The 18,362-nt window shown below is 44.4% G+C and overlaps 1 protein-coding gene across 4 annotated transcripts in view; it reads right to left on the bottom strand.

The window, feature by feature from the left end:
* The window catches only part of ARHGAP26 (Rho GTPase activating protein 26), a 473,350-nt gene that overhangs the window by 326,099 nt on the left and 128,889 nt on the right, over positions 1 to 18,362 (bottom strand). For all 4 annotated transcript variants that reach the window (XM_019965158.2, XM_070792123.1, XM_019965159.2 and 1 more), the window contains exons 3-6: positions 17,747 to 17,808; positions 13,090 to 13,161; positions 7,699 to 7,800; positions 1,791 to 1,901 (exon numbers count right to left, since the gene is read on the bottom strand). In XM_019965158.2, coding sequence (XP_019820717.1) covers positions 1,791 to 1,901; positions 7,699 to 7,800; positions 13,090 to 13,161; positions 17,747 to 17,808 — 347 coding nt within the window. The remainder of the gene's footprint in view (positions 1 to 1,790; positions 1,902 to 7,698; positions 7,801 to 13,089; positions 13,162 to 17,746; positions 17,809 to 18,362) is intronic.

Here is an 18,362-nt window from a genome sequence, read left to right as displayed (position 1 = left end):
ACACTGCCTCTCAAAGGCTCAAGACACTGATAAATTACACTAGAATGCCAGGAAACAGAAAGGTTAAATCCTTACACATTTCTTTTTAAAAAGAGGAGAAAGAAAGGGAGGAGGAGGAAAGCTCACATACATGAACAGAGTCATCCAGCTGAGACCAGCCTAGACTGGATGAACCCCACAGATGTGTGAGAAACATCTACTGTTGTATAAGGTTTTATGGTTATTTGTTACCCAACAAAAGCTAACAGATACAGTACCTGATTTACTATATGGAGAAATAAAAATAAACAAGGAAAAACACCTCCAAAAAATGGGATGGGTCAATTAAAATGTAACTCATCAAAATCAGGCATTTACAGAATAACATCAATTAATCTGTACATAAAGGTTATTAGAATCATACTGCTGTTTTTCTATAGAAATTCTAGCAAAAGCAAGTAAAGATGCATGCCAAAGGCTAATTCTTTATGACAGCATTTGAATTCCTGCCCCAACCATGAGAGATGAGACTGTAATTGAATGGCTGGTTTTAACACCTCTGGGCCCCAAGCAGGGAAATCAACAAGCTTGCTTTCTTTGACAGATGGCTTCCCCATCTCACAGATCCTGCAGAAAGATGGGGATTTTGAGATCTTGGTAGAGATCACTGCTAGAAAGGAAGATATCTCTAAAATTTCCAATATTCAAGTAAGACTGAGATAATTAACAACTTTGAAGAATTTGCCAGATGACATGGCTGGGAGGAGATCCCAAGAACAAACAGTTTCAGCAAAATAAAAGACAGAAGCATCAGATTCCAAGATCAAACACAGTCTTAAAATCACCTGCCAGTCTACACACCTAAAAAGCACCCCCAAAGTTTATAAATTAGAAAGGGGGCACAAAACACTCTTGACCAAAAAGGGAGGTCATTTTCTTTCAGTTTCTTATAGTTTTATTATTTACTAAAGAAAACCACTCTTTCTTAAATTTAGGTAATCTTATTTGTAAAGAGACTCAAGGCTTGGGTCTAAATCAGAGGCTGCATCTGGCTGAAAAGTTCAAGATCTGCAAGTCTTAAATTGAGGCCCATGTGCTCATTTGGTGTCTCCATGGATTCTGAACACTAGTGCCACAGCAGGGTAAAGCAGTACCACATCTCCACGAAGCCACAACCACACTGGGGTGGCCGAGGCTACAGCCAGACTTGTTCCCACACTGCAGCCCTACGTGCCCACTGGGATGTTCCACCCAAGTCCAAACCCCATCACAGTCCCTTCAGGGCAATCTCCATGCCTCCTGGTTATAATAAGCCTAGAGTGAGACACTGCTTCCTATCCCATCTTTTTAATACATGCCTCGGATAAGAAGGGGCTTTGAACTTAGGGGGCAAAAAGAGAAAGGTTTCCTTGGGTTACTGCTGTCTTTGGGTTATTTGCAGGAGAGAGGAAGCGATGGCGAGGGTGGGGGTTCAGGGCAGGCAGAGGAAGGAGAAAAGGTAAGGGGTCATCACTATTGTTTGGCAAGATGAAAACCCCTCCCTCCCTTACTCCGACTTAGAAATGAACCAGCCCAACCCAACCCAACATAGATGAGGGAACCGTTGCTGAACATTCTACATCCATGTCTATGGTTGCACTGGGAAGAATCCAGGGTAGCCAGATGACAGCACTGTTACTAGCAGAAGGCACAGCATCAGGGCTCATCAGTCTCTTCATGAACAACTTAGAGCACTTCATCATCTAGGTAACTGGAATGAGGGGTAGGGATGAAAGTCTGGGTACATGCCAAAACCCTGAGCATCTACTTACAGGCTCCACGAACTCAAACATCTTCCTCTCTTGGACTTCCTGCACCTTGAAGACATACTCCAGGGATACTTCATAGAAATGCTGCCGGACCAGGTCCACTTGGCTGTCTGCCTACAAGCAAGATAGGATTTCAGAGAAAAAGCAGGTCACTATCTGAGGAGAGGATTCAGTAAGCAGCTTCCCACCCCCACTCCCACCCCTCGCCAAGAAAAGATCTCGGGAGATGGTTTTTAAAAACAAATCCAGTAGCATGAAGCAGAAATCAGAATAATGTTCATGGTTACCTGAGTGCTAAGTTTGGGTCAGGCACTGTGCCCATAGCTGTACATCATTATCGTATTCAATCCTCATAAATTGTAGTTATTTAATCCTCATTATAATCCTAAAAAGAAGATAGCATCCTTCCCCCTAACTTACAGGAAGTAAATGAAATCAGCTAACATTAATGAGCCTGACAGAGTTGGTACAAGACCAAACTGGGACTTCTGTCCTGGCTGCTCTTTCTCTAAGACCGCTGTACATCCTTATACCTCTAGACTCTTACCACTTTCCCACATGGGGCAGACCTACGTTCCATGAAATACAGAATTTTAAAGAGAAAAAGAAAACGTGCAGGACCATCCTCATCCGATCCATCCTAATGAACAAAACAAGCTGATAGGGGACAGGAGACCTCAGAACAGAACATTTTCACTCATCCCAAACACTTTCTTTGGACAAGGATGAACTACTAGTTTACAGCATAATTGGGCTTCCCTGGTGGCTCAGTAGAGACCTGGGTTCCATCCCTGGGACAGGAAAATCCCCTGGAGAAGGAAATGGCAACCTACTCCAGTATTCTTGCCTGGGAAATCCTATGGACAGAGGAGGCTGGCGAGCTACAGGCCACGGGGTCGCAAAACAGTCAGACACACTTACACTAGCAGTTGGATTTGTCAAGTCCCTGCAGTCCTTGATTTCTTGAAGTGCAAATCCAACACACTTACACCAGGGACCCACCTATTTCCCCCGACTCCCCCCAAACCCTGGACGAACAACAACAGCAAAGCAGAGTAATTACATTGCTCCCGCAAAGCCTCACCTCCCACTCTTGTAAGTCGTGAGACCTGGAAAGACCCACAAGTGCGTACAAGCAGGCCAGTGATCTGGGATCCAGAACCCAGGGGAGAAAATGACTGTGTAGAGCGGCAAGAAGCTGTGCTGAGAATCACCTCAACCACCACTACAAAGCTCTTACACTTTCAACAGTGTGGCGGAAGTCAATCCACTCTTTCCAAACAGATAATTACACTGAAAGTACATTTCAATGACATAAGAAAAATATGATTTTTTAAAAACAAAAATGGATATCCTGCTAATAGGTAACAAAACACTCTTTTCTTTAGAAATAAAGGTGTCAGGTGTCATTCGACAACATACTTTACAAAGACAAAGCTCCCAAAGGAGTATTTCTTTCAGCGTTCCTTTGTCAAGATTCCTGCAGGGCAAACCTGGGACAGACCTTTCACTTCATTAGGTATTGCTAACATATGGTATTGCTAACCTTGTATCTTAAGGACTTGGCAAATTGTTCATTCATTCATTGGGGTGCACAGCTTAATGAGGAAAAGAGATAAATAACCATGTAAATTATAAAAAAAATTACAAACTCTGGAAAAGGACGAGGTGCTATGAAACAATCCAAAAGATCCATTCAAGGCTCCTGCTAGTGACTTCCCCCCAGGGCAACTTCCATATTAATACAGAGAAGGTCCCCGCTCCCTAAGTTTAAGTGCTGCACAAATCAACATTAGGGCTAAGCCTGTGGGCGTTTCCTAAGTCTCCAAGCAGGAGAGTTGATGTCTGAGCACTGACCGAGCTTTACTTGGAGGACAGAGTTCAAAAAGTGCCGTACTAACCCCCTCTCCAGGGTGGCCAGCAAGTGTCTGCACACTTCCGCCTGGGCTCCTGTCAGCTAAGGCCTGTAAGTCCCCGCAGCTCTTGATTTCTCGTAGTGCAAATCCAACAGCTTTACACCTAGGGACACAGCTACTTCCCCTGACTTCCCTCACAACCTGAATACATCCTCCCTGCTTGAGCTTGCCAAGTGAGACTACAGCAGAAAAAAGGGCCCTTCTGAAAAGCTGCAAGTTAGGCCAAGCTGGAGGAGCCAGGAGGAAAATCCTCTGAGAAGAGTAGAGCCCAGCATCAGTGAGAGCTCCAGGAGAGTGACCGCTTGGGTGGGAATCGCAGTTTCATCATTTTCTAGCGGGTGGGACCTGCTACAGCCACTTGTCCTCTCTGGGTCTCTTCCCCGCACCTGGAGACTGGGGGTGGCAAGATTTCTATCTTAGAAGCCAGCTTCTGAGCCCCTGAAGACACTGACATTTTAAAGTCATCCACTAGATGGCAGCATCGCTTCACATCACTACCCTGTTATTTCTGCCACCAGAGACAGGGAATGGGCTAGAATTTACAAGTATTCACGTTAGGCCTACAAGCAAGGAACAATTCTGGATCATCAAAGGAAATAGATTTCATTATATGTGTAGCAAGATTAATAAGATTGTTAAAGTTGATTTTTTAATAAATGGGAGGAAAATCATCACTAAATAGCTGGAAGATGTTGAGCAAATCACTTGACCTCTGCAAGGACCTCAGTTCCTGCAAATGGAATTCTAAGAGGTTTAACCAGAGGATCACCAAGGTCCCTCCTGCTCCCCGCTTCCATTAGCTTGACACTCACATTAAATAACAATGGCTGGCAGGCAGCCCAGCAACATCCTTCCCTTCCAAGATTGAGAGACAAGAGCTTACTGGGTTAAGGGAAAGGTCTCCAGAGTCAGGAGCCTGGGTTCAAATATTTGCTGACTAGCAATGGGCAGGCTATTTAACATCTTTGAGCATCAGCTGCCTCCTATGTAAGACAGAGGGAATCCATCTGTACCTCATAGGGTGGTTGTGAGAAGTTGAGCAGATTCCATGTGAAGTGCTGGTACATAAATATGTATTCAGTAAACACTCACCACTATTATTGTTGCTGTTGATAGTAAAAATACTATCATCATTATTATTATGAGATTTTTATTCAATTTAACTCAGCTAAGGTATAGAAAGCAGTGCTTGAGAAGAGACCAGGACTTTCAACAAAGACCTACAGCCCAATCCTTGCCTTCAAAGTACTTAGGAAGTGTGAATGGGTAAAAGACAAGGACTGTAACAACAACAACAAAAAAACCATAATGCAAAAATATCCACTAAGATAGATACTGGCAAAGTCAGAACTTCAGATAGAATGCTTGCCCTCCTCACCACTACAGTTAGTGACTAATCCCCAGTGTGATAGCATTCGGGGGTGGCGCCTGTGGGAAGTAATTATGAGCTTAGAGTCTTGAGCATAGAATCCTTTTTCTAAGGTCTTCATTAAATTGCTACAATGTTGCTTCTGTTCTATTTTTTGTTTTTTAGGCCAGGAGGCATGTGGGATCTTAGCTCCCCAACCAGGGATCAAACCCACACCTCCTGTATTGGAAAGTGAAAGTGAAAGTGAAGTCGCTCAGTCATGTCCGACTCTTGGCGATCCCATGGACTGCAGCCCACCAGGCTCCTCCATCCATGGGATTCTCCAGGCAAAAGTACTGGAGTGGGGTGCCATTGCCTTCTCCACCTGCATTGGAAAGTGAAGTCTTAACTACTGGACCGCCAGGGAAGTCCCTTTGCAGAGTTTCTATACAGGTTGCCAAGGAGGCTCACCCACCCTACCCTTTTTGCCTTGTGAGGACACAGAAGACAGCCATCTATGAACCAGCAAGCAGGCCTCACCAGACACCAAATCTGCCACCACCCGGATCCTGGACTTCCCAATATCCAGAACTGAGAGAAACAAATTTATCTTGTTTATAAGCCACCCAGTCTATGGCATTCCATCACAGCAGCCAAAACATAAGGCACCAGGAAGAATGCCCTCCAATGTAACAGGGGAGGGGGAGGAACAGGCCAGTTATGGGGATAATACTTTACATTTGTGTAGCAGCTGTGATTTACTATCTCATACATGAAGTAAGCAGGACAGGTGATTTATGAGTATTTTACAAAGGAACTAGAGCTCAGAGAGACCAGGTACTTTCCCAGGTCACACAGTCAACCATGTGGTAGAGCAAGCTTGAAAAGAAGGTATCTCTGTCAGTCCAGTGTTCTGGTCCCCATACTGCTATCTCAGTTCAGTTCAGTCACTCAGTCATGTCCAACTCTTTGCGACCCATGGACTGCAGCACACTAGGCTTCCCTTTACCTCAACAACTCCCGGAGCTTACTCAAACTCATGTCCATCGAGTCAGTAATGCCATCCAACCAACTCCTTCTCTGTCATCCCCTTCTCCTCCTGCCTTCAATCTTTCCCAGCATCAGGGTCTTTTCCATTGAGTTAGTTCTTTGCCATCAGGTGGCTGAAGTGTCGGAGCTTCAGCTATCTCAGGAGGAGATGCTATTGGCATGGCCCTAAAAGAAAATGTGGGGCTTGTCCCAGACCAACTCATCAGGATCCAAGCATGGCGAGAACAGATGGGAGGAGAAGCAGTCTCACTCTGGGAATGTCATACATGTGCATCTCCCAATACCAGAAGGTGCTAGAACAACTATTTACTCACTCATTCACTCACTCACTTCAAAGCAAAGAGTTCTGAGCACACTACTTCCTAACTGGGATATGAAACAAATCCCAGTAGGGAGGGGAGTGGCCTCTACCATCTCCTGACTAATCCTGATCTTTCAGCCTTTGACCCCATCACCCTCATGTGAACAGAAGTACTGGAACGGAATTTGCTCTAAAAGAAAGGAAACTGAAGAATGCAGGCTAGCTCAGGAGCCACGGGAGGCGGGAATCTCTTTTAGCACACACCTGAGACAGTTCAAGAAAATTTTTAAGAGTTAAGTAAGAGGATATTCATGTAGCCAAGCACGGAGTTACACTAGTAAACTGCCCTGTCTCTCCAAAACATATACCCCCTCACCACGCAAATCTCCATGAACTAAATAAAAATGGTCACAGCTCCAAGGTCACAACACCGACTTTTCTTTCCAAGTTGCTGCTACTGCTAAGTCACGTCAGTCGTGTCCGACTCTGTGTGACCCCATAGACGGCAGCCCACTAGGCTCCTCTGTCCCTGGGATTCTCCAGGCAAGAACACTAGAGTGGGTTGCCATTTCCTTCTCCAATGCATGAAAGTGAAAAGTGAAAGTGAAGTTGTTCAGTCGTGTCCAACTCTTAGCGACCCCATGGACTGTAGCCTACGAGGCTCCTCCATCCATGGGATTTCCCAGGCAAGAGTACTGGAGTGGGCTGCCATTATGCAAAAACAAACAAACAGGGGCAGATCAAAGAATTTACTTTTTTGAAACAAGGTAACCTCTGCACAAAATATATGAGAGACAATAAAATACTGCTTAAAAAAAAAAAAAAAAAGACTAATGTCAAGTAGTGGTTGGATTTTTTTTTTTTTTTTTTTCCATTTCACATTAAGGAAGGATGACCAAAGAAAGGGTTTCAGATACTAACATTACAAATCAGTGATGTAAGGAGAAAGTCAAAAGGCAAGGTAAGGGCATACAGAATCAAAGTCAAGGGTGAGAGAAACAGGAAAACAGATCTCAGTTTGAAAGGAGGAAGCACAGTCTAGTGATTAGGGTGATCTTGACCAGCTGCATGTTCCTTGCCATGGGCAGGATGGACAGCACACAGTGTGAACTGCAGCTTGAGAAGGGACAAAGGCCATGTGGGCAGCAAGCATGGAAGGAGGCATCAGAAGGAAGCTCCTGGCTTCTGAGGTCCCTTGCAACCCTAGGATGTTCCCGCAAAGAGTAACCAGCACATATCCATAGTACCATGGAAACATTAAAACACTTTATTCAGGACACTAGTAAAGTCTCTTACCTCCTGAAGCTGAGACTCTTTCTTCTTGGAAGACAAATTCAAGTGTTTTTCTAAGATGCCACAATACTTCTCTGTCTCCTTGTCATACTTCTTTTTGGCCTCCTGGCAAAAAAAAAAAAAAAAAGAGGAAAAGAGAAAGAAAAAAGAAAAATAAGATGTTCCAGGAATGAAAGCAACCCGGGTCAGACTCCTTCTGTTCATCTTCACGGGTTCATCATTCCCTTAGACCCAGAAATGTGGCAGACCACCCAGATCCTACTCTTCCAATAATGCCCATGAAACCAAACAACCACACATCAATATACTGACCGTTTTGGGGGTCTACCATAGAGGAGCCACTACAATACCACAAACGAGGCAATGCCAGTATTTCACAGTGGCAGAGTCAGGACTCCGCCTTCTAAAAGCTTCAGTTGTAAGATAGAAATCTCTAGTTTATAACTCACAAGGATGTTCAAAGCCAAAGGAAGAAGAAAAGTTATCTGTAAAGCTAATCCCTGAACAGGAAGGTCTACATACACCTTAAAGGGGACAAGTCTGAACTAATGGTAGATCAAGCGTTAACCATGTTCAAAAAGCACTGTTTAATTTGGAGACCTAAACATCCTTGATGCAATAATAACACATAGGGATCTTCAAGGTAAGGAATAATTCAAAACAAAGAAGATGTTATCTTTCCAGATGTGTTCACTGCAGCAGCATTTATAATAACAAAAAAAAGCAACAGTAACATTGCTGCCTAAGAATAGAATTTGGGATAATTAAAATATGAGGCACTCAATAAACATAACTTAGAAGGCTAGCTAGTCATATGGAGGGATGCTCACAATGTAATGAAAAGTAGTGACAGCATGATACAAACTTGTTGCATCCTACAAAGAATGTGTCTACCTGCACACAAACATTAGGTGGGAAGATACTTCAGTGAAAATACTTGAGATAGGAAATGGGATAATGAGTCATGTTTTCCTCCATTAGGGAGATGTCTATTATCCTATATGGTTGCTTTCAAAATAAAAAATATATATGTAAACATTGTATTACAAGTAATAATCCCTGCTCTCCCAAAGTCACTGAGTTTCTATTCCCTATTTTACAGATAAGAAAACTTAGATACAGGAGGTTAACTTCTGTAAAAAGTTCCAGAGAGTGACAGAGCTGGAGTCTGAGCCCAAAACAAGCTGCTTCTAAGCCCACACCTGGACTTACTGTCATAGGTGGTTTCTCTTCCCTCCACATTTCAGTGGGGATGGCTGGCCAGGGGGCTGGAGGAAGCTCCACCATGGCCTGATAAACAGGATCAAATGCACTAACTGGGTGCATCACTCCTGCTTTTGACTTTTGGGGATTCCACAGGAGATACTTTTCTGCAACTCCAAGGCTGATAAGAGGAGAAAAAAATCTGTGGCCAGATAAGGAAGCTGAAACCCCTCTTCATTTAATGATGATGTAATGTCCAAACACTCTGTGTAAGGATCCTTCAGGCACTGGAAATATAAGGCAGAAACAGCCCCACCCTCATGGTGGGGGTGTTCAAGCAGAAGGAGAAACACAGTTAACCAGGAAACAAACAGCATTATTTCAGACTGCCGCAGGTCCGTGAGGAAACAGGGTGCAGTCCCAGAGATTCTTGCAGACAGTGTTCTGGGGAGGCCTCCCTGGGGAGGGGAAGTGTGATCAAAGATCTGCTCCTAGTGAGCAGGAGGGGACTGACAAATGCAGATGGCAGAACACCCAGAGCCTAAGCGTGACGGAGACACCAAGAAACCATCACCTGAAGCGCTGACAAGCACCCGTGGCATCAGAACACCATTTATCTGGTCAACACCAAGACTCTAAGCCTCACAAAATGGGCAGAATCATCATTTACCCATTTGAGCTGGCATGTATCCATTTCTACAAATCTGAATTTTGTTTGAAAGTCTTACATACATGAAAAAACATGTAGAAGCAAGTGGAGACAAAGCCAGAGGACACATTAATCCTTCAAACAAGGAAAGGTACAGGCAAGACACTTGACTCAATGCTTTTCCTTCACAGAAATCTAGTGACTTGGAGCTGCGGTTCCAACTCTACTTAATACTCACACCACCCTTTCACCAGCCTTGTCAGCAACCCCTAAAAGGGAACCCTGTGCCAGCACAGTCCAGCTGACCAGAGGTGAGAAGAGGCCTGGGAACATGAGTCATTGACATTCTGTGACTTTCTGGCAACTTGAGCCTCCACATTCCATGCTCAAGAGGACAGCCAGAGCTTAAGGGAACAGGAAGCAGTTCCTGTCCTGAGAAAACAGCAACAAGATCTCTGGGGGCATAACTCCACTTAGATTGAGATAATGTTCTTTAGACAGGAAGGTAGTAAGACTCAGCCACTCAGGTACCAAGGCGATATTCACTGACTTCCAGAGGGTACACAGTAGTTGGCAAAATGGATCCAAGACAGAGTTAGGGTCCTGGTAATGATTCCTAACTCCCTACAAACCACTGTCCCTCCAGGACTCAATTCCCTGATCTATAAATTCAGGATGACTAGACCAGATAATGCCTCCAGTTTTCCCTTTCAGCTCAGAGACTAACAAAAAAAGCCTTAAGAACACCCACCCCATAGTAGGACTGTCAGGACTAAATGAGATAAGCCATGTCCAGTGCTTGGCAGAGCACCTGGAAACTGCTCGATAGAATTCCGTGCTGCTGATGGTGGTGGCAGCCAGGGTAGCGGCAGTGATGATGAGGTCCGGCACCTAAACCTACCTCCTTCTATCAAAACACCACTCGCTTTCCACATCCCACATCCCAGGAAGGAAACCCTTCACAGCACCCACCACAATGTGCGAGATCATATGCTTATTTACACCATTCTGTACCGGGCCTTTCTCCCTGCATGCCACAGGCAAGGCAACTACATCTGCATTCATTCTCCACCAAACAGGAATGTGGAACACAGTGCCAGGCATGCAGCAGGCTTTCATCGTATCTTATGAATGAACTGTGTATATGCAACAGAACAGCTAATACCAAATGACCTTATGACAGCATTCTGAGCACTTCATAGGGGTTCACTGATTTCTTCCTCATAATAACTCTGTAAGGTGAGCACTATCATGATCCCCATTTCTCAGTTTAGGAAAAAGAAGGTCAGTAACCACCCCATGTTTATATGTGAACAGCACAAATGGGATTTGGACTCAAGCAGCCCCACTCTGAAGCCCCCTCTCTTACATCTATTGTAGCTTCACTAGAGAACACAGCTTTGGCTGTAAGAAAAATCATCTCCCCCAAACTCAGGTATCTAAAAGTAAGGCCAGGGCTAAGCCAAGCCCATAGGATCTTCCCTACCCCAAAGCAGCCATATCAGCACAAGATTGCTCCTCATTCATAGCCTTCACTCCCTGCCACCACCCCTAGCACTCTAACTTCTGCTTCTTCAAGTAGCAACAGGTTGTTATAGCAACTGAACTGGCACCAGAGTAGGGAGGAGGATGGGTAATTTTAGCATCACACGGGCAGAGTTTGGAAACTTCCACTTGGCCGCTACAGAGAACTTGCTGGCTCTGAGGTATTCCTGAATTTGCTCCCTCAGTGGCCTAGTAGAGGGATTGTTGTTTCTTTGTGTTCTTGCAAATGTACATAATTCTGTGATATACAGGTACAGTGTGGAGGTGGGGATGAGGAACAGGTATATTGAAAAAAAAAAAAGAAAAAACAAAGGGGGAGGTATGGGAAATCATCCCCAGTGTCATCACCTTGTTCTTTGACAAGAATGAGAGAGAAGAATGTGTGTGAGGAGAAACATGTTTTGGTGAGTGGCTCTTTGCTATAAATTTTTTAATTCTTGTGTTTCTCACCATCTATAGCTCTCTGAAAAGTACCTGCTCCTGTCATGACCATCACTGACATCAGCCCAAAAGGAGTGTGCTCAGACTTCCCCTCCTCCTCCATGGTAACCATGGTAATCCCCAAAGCTGAGCCGAGGGAAGAGGCCCGAGTGAGAGGCGTCTGTGCTTGGGAGTTGAAGTGACTACTGGAAAGATGACTCAATACATGGGTCTGCTCTGCCTCTGCCTCAAAGCTCTTTAGGACCCTCCAGAGCCGCTTCCATATTGGCAGGACTGGGAGGCACAGGCCCCAAGGCCACAAAAGAGAAGGTGCTCGTGGGATCTGCACCAGTGAGAACTCAGGGAGGGGCACTGGGCATTTTCCCATCTGTCCCTGGGCCTGTTCAAAGGCCTGGACAAAATCTTAGCAGAATAAGACTTCCTTTAAATTACACATTCCTTAACATATGATGATACAATACCAATGAGCTCCAATTTCTTCATAAATGAAAACTGTAAAATTGGATGAGAAGTGCTGGAAAACTGGAAGAAAAATCTTGGCCGTGGTCCCTCCTTCAAACTAGGGTCATCCATCCCTCTGAATAACGGTGACTGACAAGAATGTCTCTTTCACGCCCTAATCATATTCATTTTCAGAAAGCAGAGGCATTTAGTTGGGGGTGGGAGAGACCACCCCTAGTTACACTTCGGTTCTGTTTTTCCTACCTACAAGCAGGCACCTCTCAAGGCCATTTCACAACTGAGTAAAATCCAGTCTCAACAAGAGGGTGACATTGCCCAAGATCCCCTGCAGGTGGCGCAAGGGGCTGCAAGGCAAAAGGCTCAGTTCATTTAAAAAAAAAAACAAACTGGAAGAAAACCTTGAAAATTCTTTTGCTTTCATTGATTCCAATGAAAACATCTTGCCCATAGGTGGGCTCTAACACTCTACTGAAGGTCAACCTGGCTGGGGCTGTCTAGTGATTTATCACAGGGCGGGAAACCCGGGAGAATCCACCTTTAAAAAAATGAGTAACAGGTTAGAATCCGCCAAGTTTCAGCGACAGTCTTTCCAGGTCAGGGGTAACAAATGCTGACCTCTGGGTTGAAGCAGTCCCACTTTTTGACTTGCACAGCATGCAATATATATTTTTTAATTATGTGCCACCAATTTTTTAAAGCTGGGAAGTTTCGCATAAAACTTTGACTTTTCAGTTTCTCTTGAAAAAATGTAAAGATCTAACAACAAAGGGCTCAATTTCACGCACAGCAAAAGTGGGCTAATAAGAGGGTCCTCACATCCACAGGGGCCTATTTGCAACCCCTGTCCTAGGCCTCAGTCCTGACCTCTGCAAGCAATACAATTCCATGGTGTCCAAACACACAGGTTAACTACTCACGCAAAGGAGGCACAGCTTCCACCTCTGGATGATTTATGAACTAGCACAACACAATTAGATACCAGAACACCGCAACGACTGATCTGGGGTTGACCTCTCAGTCTTATTTCAGACACTAGGTGTTGTATTTTCCAGCCCTCCTGTCCTGAAATCCAAGAAGGCCTGCAAAATTCTCACCTTGGCAGCCCCAATCTGCTCCTTTCGAAACTTCTCCAAGGGAGTGATGAGCACTTCACTGGCGTTCTCAATCTGGAGAGGAAAAGCAGAGGTGTGGGGGAGGGGGGACATAGAAGCAGGATCAGTAAAGAAGCAGGGCAGTTCCGGGACAAAAAACTCCCCCACACCTCGGTATAAAATCTGAGTTAGCACGGTGCCTGTGTCACCTCTTTATAACACTTGAACCAACAGCACGCCAAATCAAAATTTAGTCATCGGTTCAAAATACGGTATTCTTCCTATGCATGAGTAAGACAGATTCTTTAAAAATAAAAATGAGAACCTTTAAAAACGTAAGCAACCACACTGAAGGCAGAGCGGAACTGGTGACAGAGTAGGGTCTAAATTTCAAGCTTCAGCTGACATCTTCTTGCAAATGCTCATTCAGCCAAGTTATATTTAAGTAGATATATTCAACCCTAAATCTAAGTTAACCCTCCCTCCAAAAAAAAAAAAAAAAACCCACCTTTGGTGACATAAAAACCATCCAAGACTGATTCTATGTAGCCCTCCCTACCAGTTCTGGACTGGGATCAAGACACTCGGGCCTCCTGGCTGCCTTTCAACTTAATCTCCCTGTGCTCACCCCCTCAGGTCCCGCCCTCCAACCACAGAGTCACCTGAAAGTGAAAGTCGCTCAGTCATATCCGACTCTTTGCGACTCTGTGGACTGTACAGTCCATGGAGTTCTCCAGGCCAGAATACTGGAGTGGGTAGCCTTTCCCTTCTCCAGGAGATCGTCCCAACCCAGGGACTGAAACCAGGTGTCTCACATTGCAGATTCTTTACCAGCTGAGCCACAAGGGAAGCCCAAGAATACTGGCGTGGGTAGACGATCCCTTCTCCAGTGGATCTTCCCAACCCAGGAACAGAACTGGGGTCTCCTGCATTACAGGCAGATTGTTTACCAACTGAGCTATCAGGGAAGCCTTGTCACCTGATTGCACCTCAAATGGACCAAACCTTCCCCACTTCCGAAACTCTGCATTTGGTTGTTCTTTTAGACGTTCTGTTTCCAAATTCTTGTGCGGACAACTCATTACTTCTTGCAATTCAGTTTTCAGCTTAAATATCACCTCTTTACGGAGGCTTTCTCTACTGCCAAAGTAATCCAAAGAAACTTCCCACCACCTCCCCAAGCATTTTCTTCAGAAGATGTAGACTAGCTGAAGCTCTCTGTTTCACCATTACAATATACGCACATACACGCCACTGTCTTATAAATGCTCACTTGTCCACCATCATGCCACTCACAGAAGACTGCTGAAACAAAGGAACACTCAAACCTTTTCAACAATTAAATAAATGAATGAACTAGTTCTTGGTTGGCTGCCAACTGTGTGACCACGGGCAAAACATTTAACCTCTCTGGGCTCTAATTTCCTCATCTGCAAAATAAGTGGGGTGAATTGTTCCAGCTCTAAGATTCTATGGTCTTTTCTAAGGCAGCACGACATTTTACAATCTCTCCTTTAAGTCATTCACTGCTCACTCGTCACTCAACTAATTATTTCAGGAATCTCATCACAACAAAGCATTATTTTTCTAAATCACATGCCTATCCATTGCAATGAAACTAACAGAGTAAATGCCAGAAGCCATAGATGGAGACAGCAAAGAACTAACCACACAATGTGAAGGGGAGAAGGTGGCAGGTCTCCAAATTCATTGCCGTTTGCCTTTTCCTCACTTTTGAGAGCATTTCTGTTATAATATTTTAATTCTAGAGTGTTTCAATACTGTTTAACTTGCTTGATTTATACTGTCATTTGGCTCACTTATTTCATCTTTTCCACAAATCAAGTATAAGTTTCAAACTCACAATCGTGCTCAGAGCCCCTAAGCCAGTGGTTCTCAATGTTAACTGAAAGCTAGGCTCACCTGAGGAATTTTTAAAATTCCCAGTCTCCAGGCCACGCTCCAGACCAATAAATCAGAAACTCTGTACCTCATTCCACGCATCAGTATCTTTTAAACTCCCCAAGTTGTTCCAATGGGCCTCCATGGGGGAGAATCCAGCCCTCACTAGATGCTAAATATACAAAAGCCCTAATTTCCCACCTGGGAATCAGGATACCCAAGTCCTTGTCCCAGTGCCTGCTACTGCATGCTACCAGTCTTCAGGACACCTCACTTTTTTATCTGTCAAATAAGGGGCTGTACACAGTAAGGAATAAGGTCCATATGGATCTAAGATTCTATGACTATATAATTTCCACTCAGTTCTAAGCACTAAGCTAATATGGGAACACAGTAGCCCCTTCTTCACCCTTCAACAACTCATACTTCCAATGGGACTCAAATATATGCAGTGACTACCAAGACACTCCACATGCAAATCAGAGGCAGGAACTGGACATTCAGAAAATACAAAGGATGGCCAGGAAGGCTTCCCAAGGAAGGTACAGCTTTACCAGGCTAAGCTGAACTGAACACAAAGTTGTCACAAGGGGAGGAGGTTAAGGAAGGGGCTTGCGACGGCCAGATACTCGTATGCAGACAGCAGAAACTCGACTCACTGACATTAATAAGAAAATTGCAGAGGCAAGCTGAAAAGTATAATCCAGTCATTATTCCCTTAGCCCAGACCATAGCAATCTGCAGAGTATTCATCAGGATTTGCTTGCCACACCCCCCACCCCCAAATAACAACTCCGCCAAGAACCAGACTCAAAAGAATCACTTCCCTTTCTGAGGCACTAGCACGTGCACAAACACACAAGCTTTGCTGTGCTTCCACCCACCACCCTCCTGACTCTGGTTCAAGAACCCAGCAGGGAGCAATCAAGGCAAACAGTGTCTCTCTCCACAGAGCAGAAAGTGACAGACTTCTGCTCTGGTTGAAGTTTTAAAGAAACACCTGCTTCTTTGATATCACTCACACTTGGGTTTGAATCCAGACTGTGCCACTTATTAACTGGGTGATTTTGGTCATATTACTTTACAGATGTAAATCTCAGTATCTTCATCTGGACAATGGGGATGATAAAGGTTCCACTTCACAGAGTCATCATGAGAGTTAAAATAGAAAATGCATGCCTACATAATGTCTTTGTAGAGCTTGTGAACTGAATTGCATCCCCTCCAAAATTAACACACTGAAGCCCTAACCCCTATTAAATTAAACAAGGAGGCCATTAGACTGAGGTGGCTCTAATACCTTAGCAGCCTACATATGCAAACTAAAACCCAAGGCTTTAAGTCCCTCAAGGTTAAGAAACTGAAATCTAAGAAAATGAAACTAATCACAAACAACTAGACTTTTCCAAATAAGGAAACCACTTAAGCTATAGCCAATCAAATAATTTCCTTCCTTTGCTTCCACATCTGCTATATAAAAGTCTCTGCCCTGTGTCCTGTTGATGGGGTGCTCCTAACCATTTATGGGTTGGTTCTGCCCAATTTGAACCAATTTTTGTTCAAATAAACTTAAAAATTTAACAAGCCTCAGTTTATCAACACTCACAATGTGGTAGTACTGATTTTGAGAGATGGAGCCTTTGGAGATAATTAGGTCATGAGGATAGACTCCTCGTTATGGGATTAATGACCTTGTTAGAAGAGGCAGGAGAGCGGCTCCGACCTTTCTCTGCACTGTGAGGAAACAGCAAGGAGGCGGCGGTCTGCAAGCCAGGAAGAGGGCCCTCGCCAGGAACCAAATCAGCCAGCAACTTAATCTTGGACTACCAGTCTCCACAACTGTGAAAAATAAATGCTTGTTGTTTAAGCTACTCAGTCTATGGAAATTTGTTACGGCAACCTGAGCAGACTAAGACAGTACCTAGTCCTGAAACCACTGACTGTTAGTATGGGAAGAGAAACAAATGCTCATGGATGACTCTCCTCTGTGACACTGCGGCCTAGAGATAAGCCCACCTGGGGACGAATCCAGCATGCAGCTTCATTCCTAATATCTTAGGAATAAGAGGGAGGCCCAAAAGAGCTTCTTGTGAATGCAAAAATCCCTCATCTGTGAATGCTGAACGACATCAGAATAAATCCTCATACAAAAGATATCTCTTAGAAACCTGGAGATCAGGGTTTGATTCCTGAATTTGCATACTGCCTCTCTTTGAAAAGCTTCTTATAGTTCCTATCATTTACTAAGTACCCATTGACTGGGTGCCTACCAACATGACAGGCACTGTGTTAAGTGCCTTATAATTAACAAAAGAGAGCTCTTGGATGAATTTAGTAAGGTGAGGAGAAGGAGAGCAGGGCAGGGCACTTTCATTCTCATCCTGCCAATAAGGGATCTGAGTTAAATTCAAAAGATTTATTTCATCTAAAAGTTAAGTAATTCAAAAGATCCACCCTAAGTCATATACTTTATATACATATATGTGTGTGTGTGTGTGTGTACACACACATATACACACACACACCTTATAGTGAATCTTTAGGAGGGTAACTATGTGTTTCTAAGTTACACATGGTAAACCTTTAATATTTACAAAAGGCTTCAAAACCCAGCAAGGATGAGAAGATGAGGTTTGCTCATGAGCCTAGAGCACTCCAGTGGCAGAGCCTGGACTCAACCCCGTTCTTCTGGTAACAAACCCTGTGCTCCCTCAATGATCACACTGTCCATGACCAAGGGCAACCCAGCCATACTCACCATTCGTATCCGTTCATCTTCAAGATTCCTGAGGACAGTGGCAAACTCCTGTAAAGACCTTGCTGGAAAAGAGAAAGGGGTTGTGAGGTGGAAGTAGAGTGAAAGGCTCTTGGAAACCCTTCCAGATACAGCTATTATGTTATGGACTAAAATCCCTTGGCATGTGTAGAGGCCTAAAGACAACTCTTCCCAAGGCTCCCCTTGTCTTTTCATCACTAACCATTAAGGATGACCCCAAAATGCAGGATAATCCACTGGGAACTCAAGCTGGGGAAGGGTTTCCTTCAAGGAAAAGGCCTGCCTGTTCCTGAGAGTACCCAGGACTGATGGGATGCTAGCCAGCTCCCAGGCTGATGGGGTAGAGTTCTTCTCAGGAGTTCAAGGATTTCCTGCCCAGGATTCAACCTCTGCAACCTTTGTTGTGGGGCTGCGTCAGAACCCAACCTTTTCTTTGCACCAGAGTTAAACAAACAACGCCGCTGGCATTGGAAGCCACCTCTCTGCCTTGGGTTCCTCCTCTCTGAATCCTCAAGCCCCTTATTATTGCAACACAGTTGGCAGCGTAGCAGTCAGACGTAGACAGTCTCTTTCACTGAAATTATTCCAAACGCAACAA

Source organism: Bos indicus, chromosome 7, assembly GCF_029378745.1.
Source record: "Bos indicus isolate NIAB-ARS_2022 breed Sahiwal x Tharparkar chromosome 7, NIAB-ARS_B.indTharparkar_mat_pri_1.0, whole genome shotgun sequence".
NCBI classification, from domain to species: Eukaryota; Metazoa; Chordata; class Mammalia; order Artiodactyla; family Bovidae; genus Bos; species Bos indicus.
Note: the sequence above shows the minus strand (reverse complement) of the source record. Positions and strands in the feature narration are given on the sequence as shown.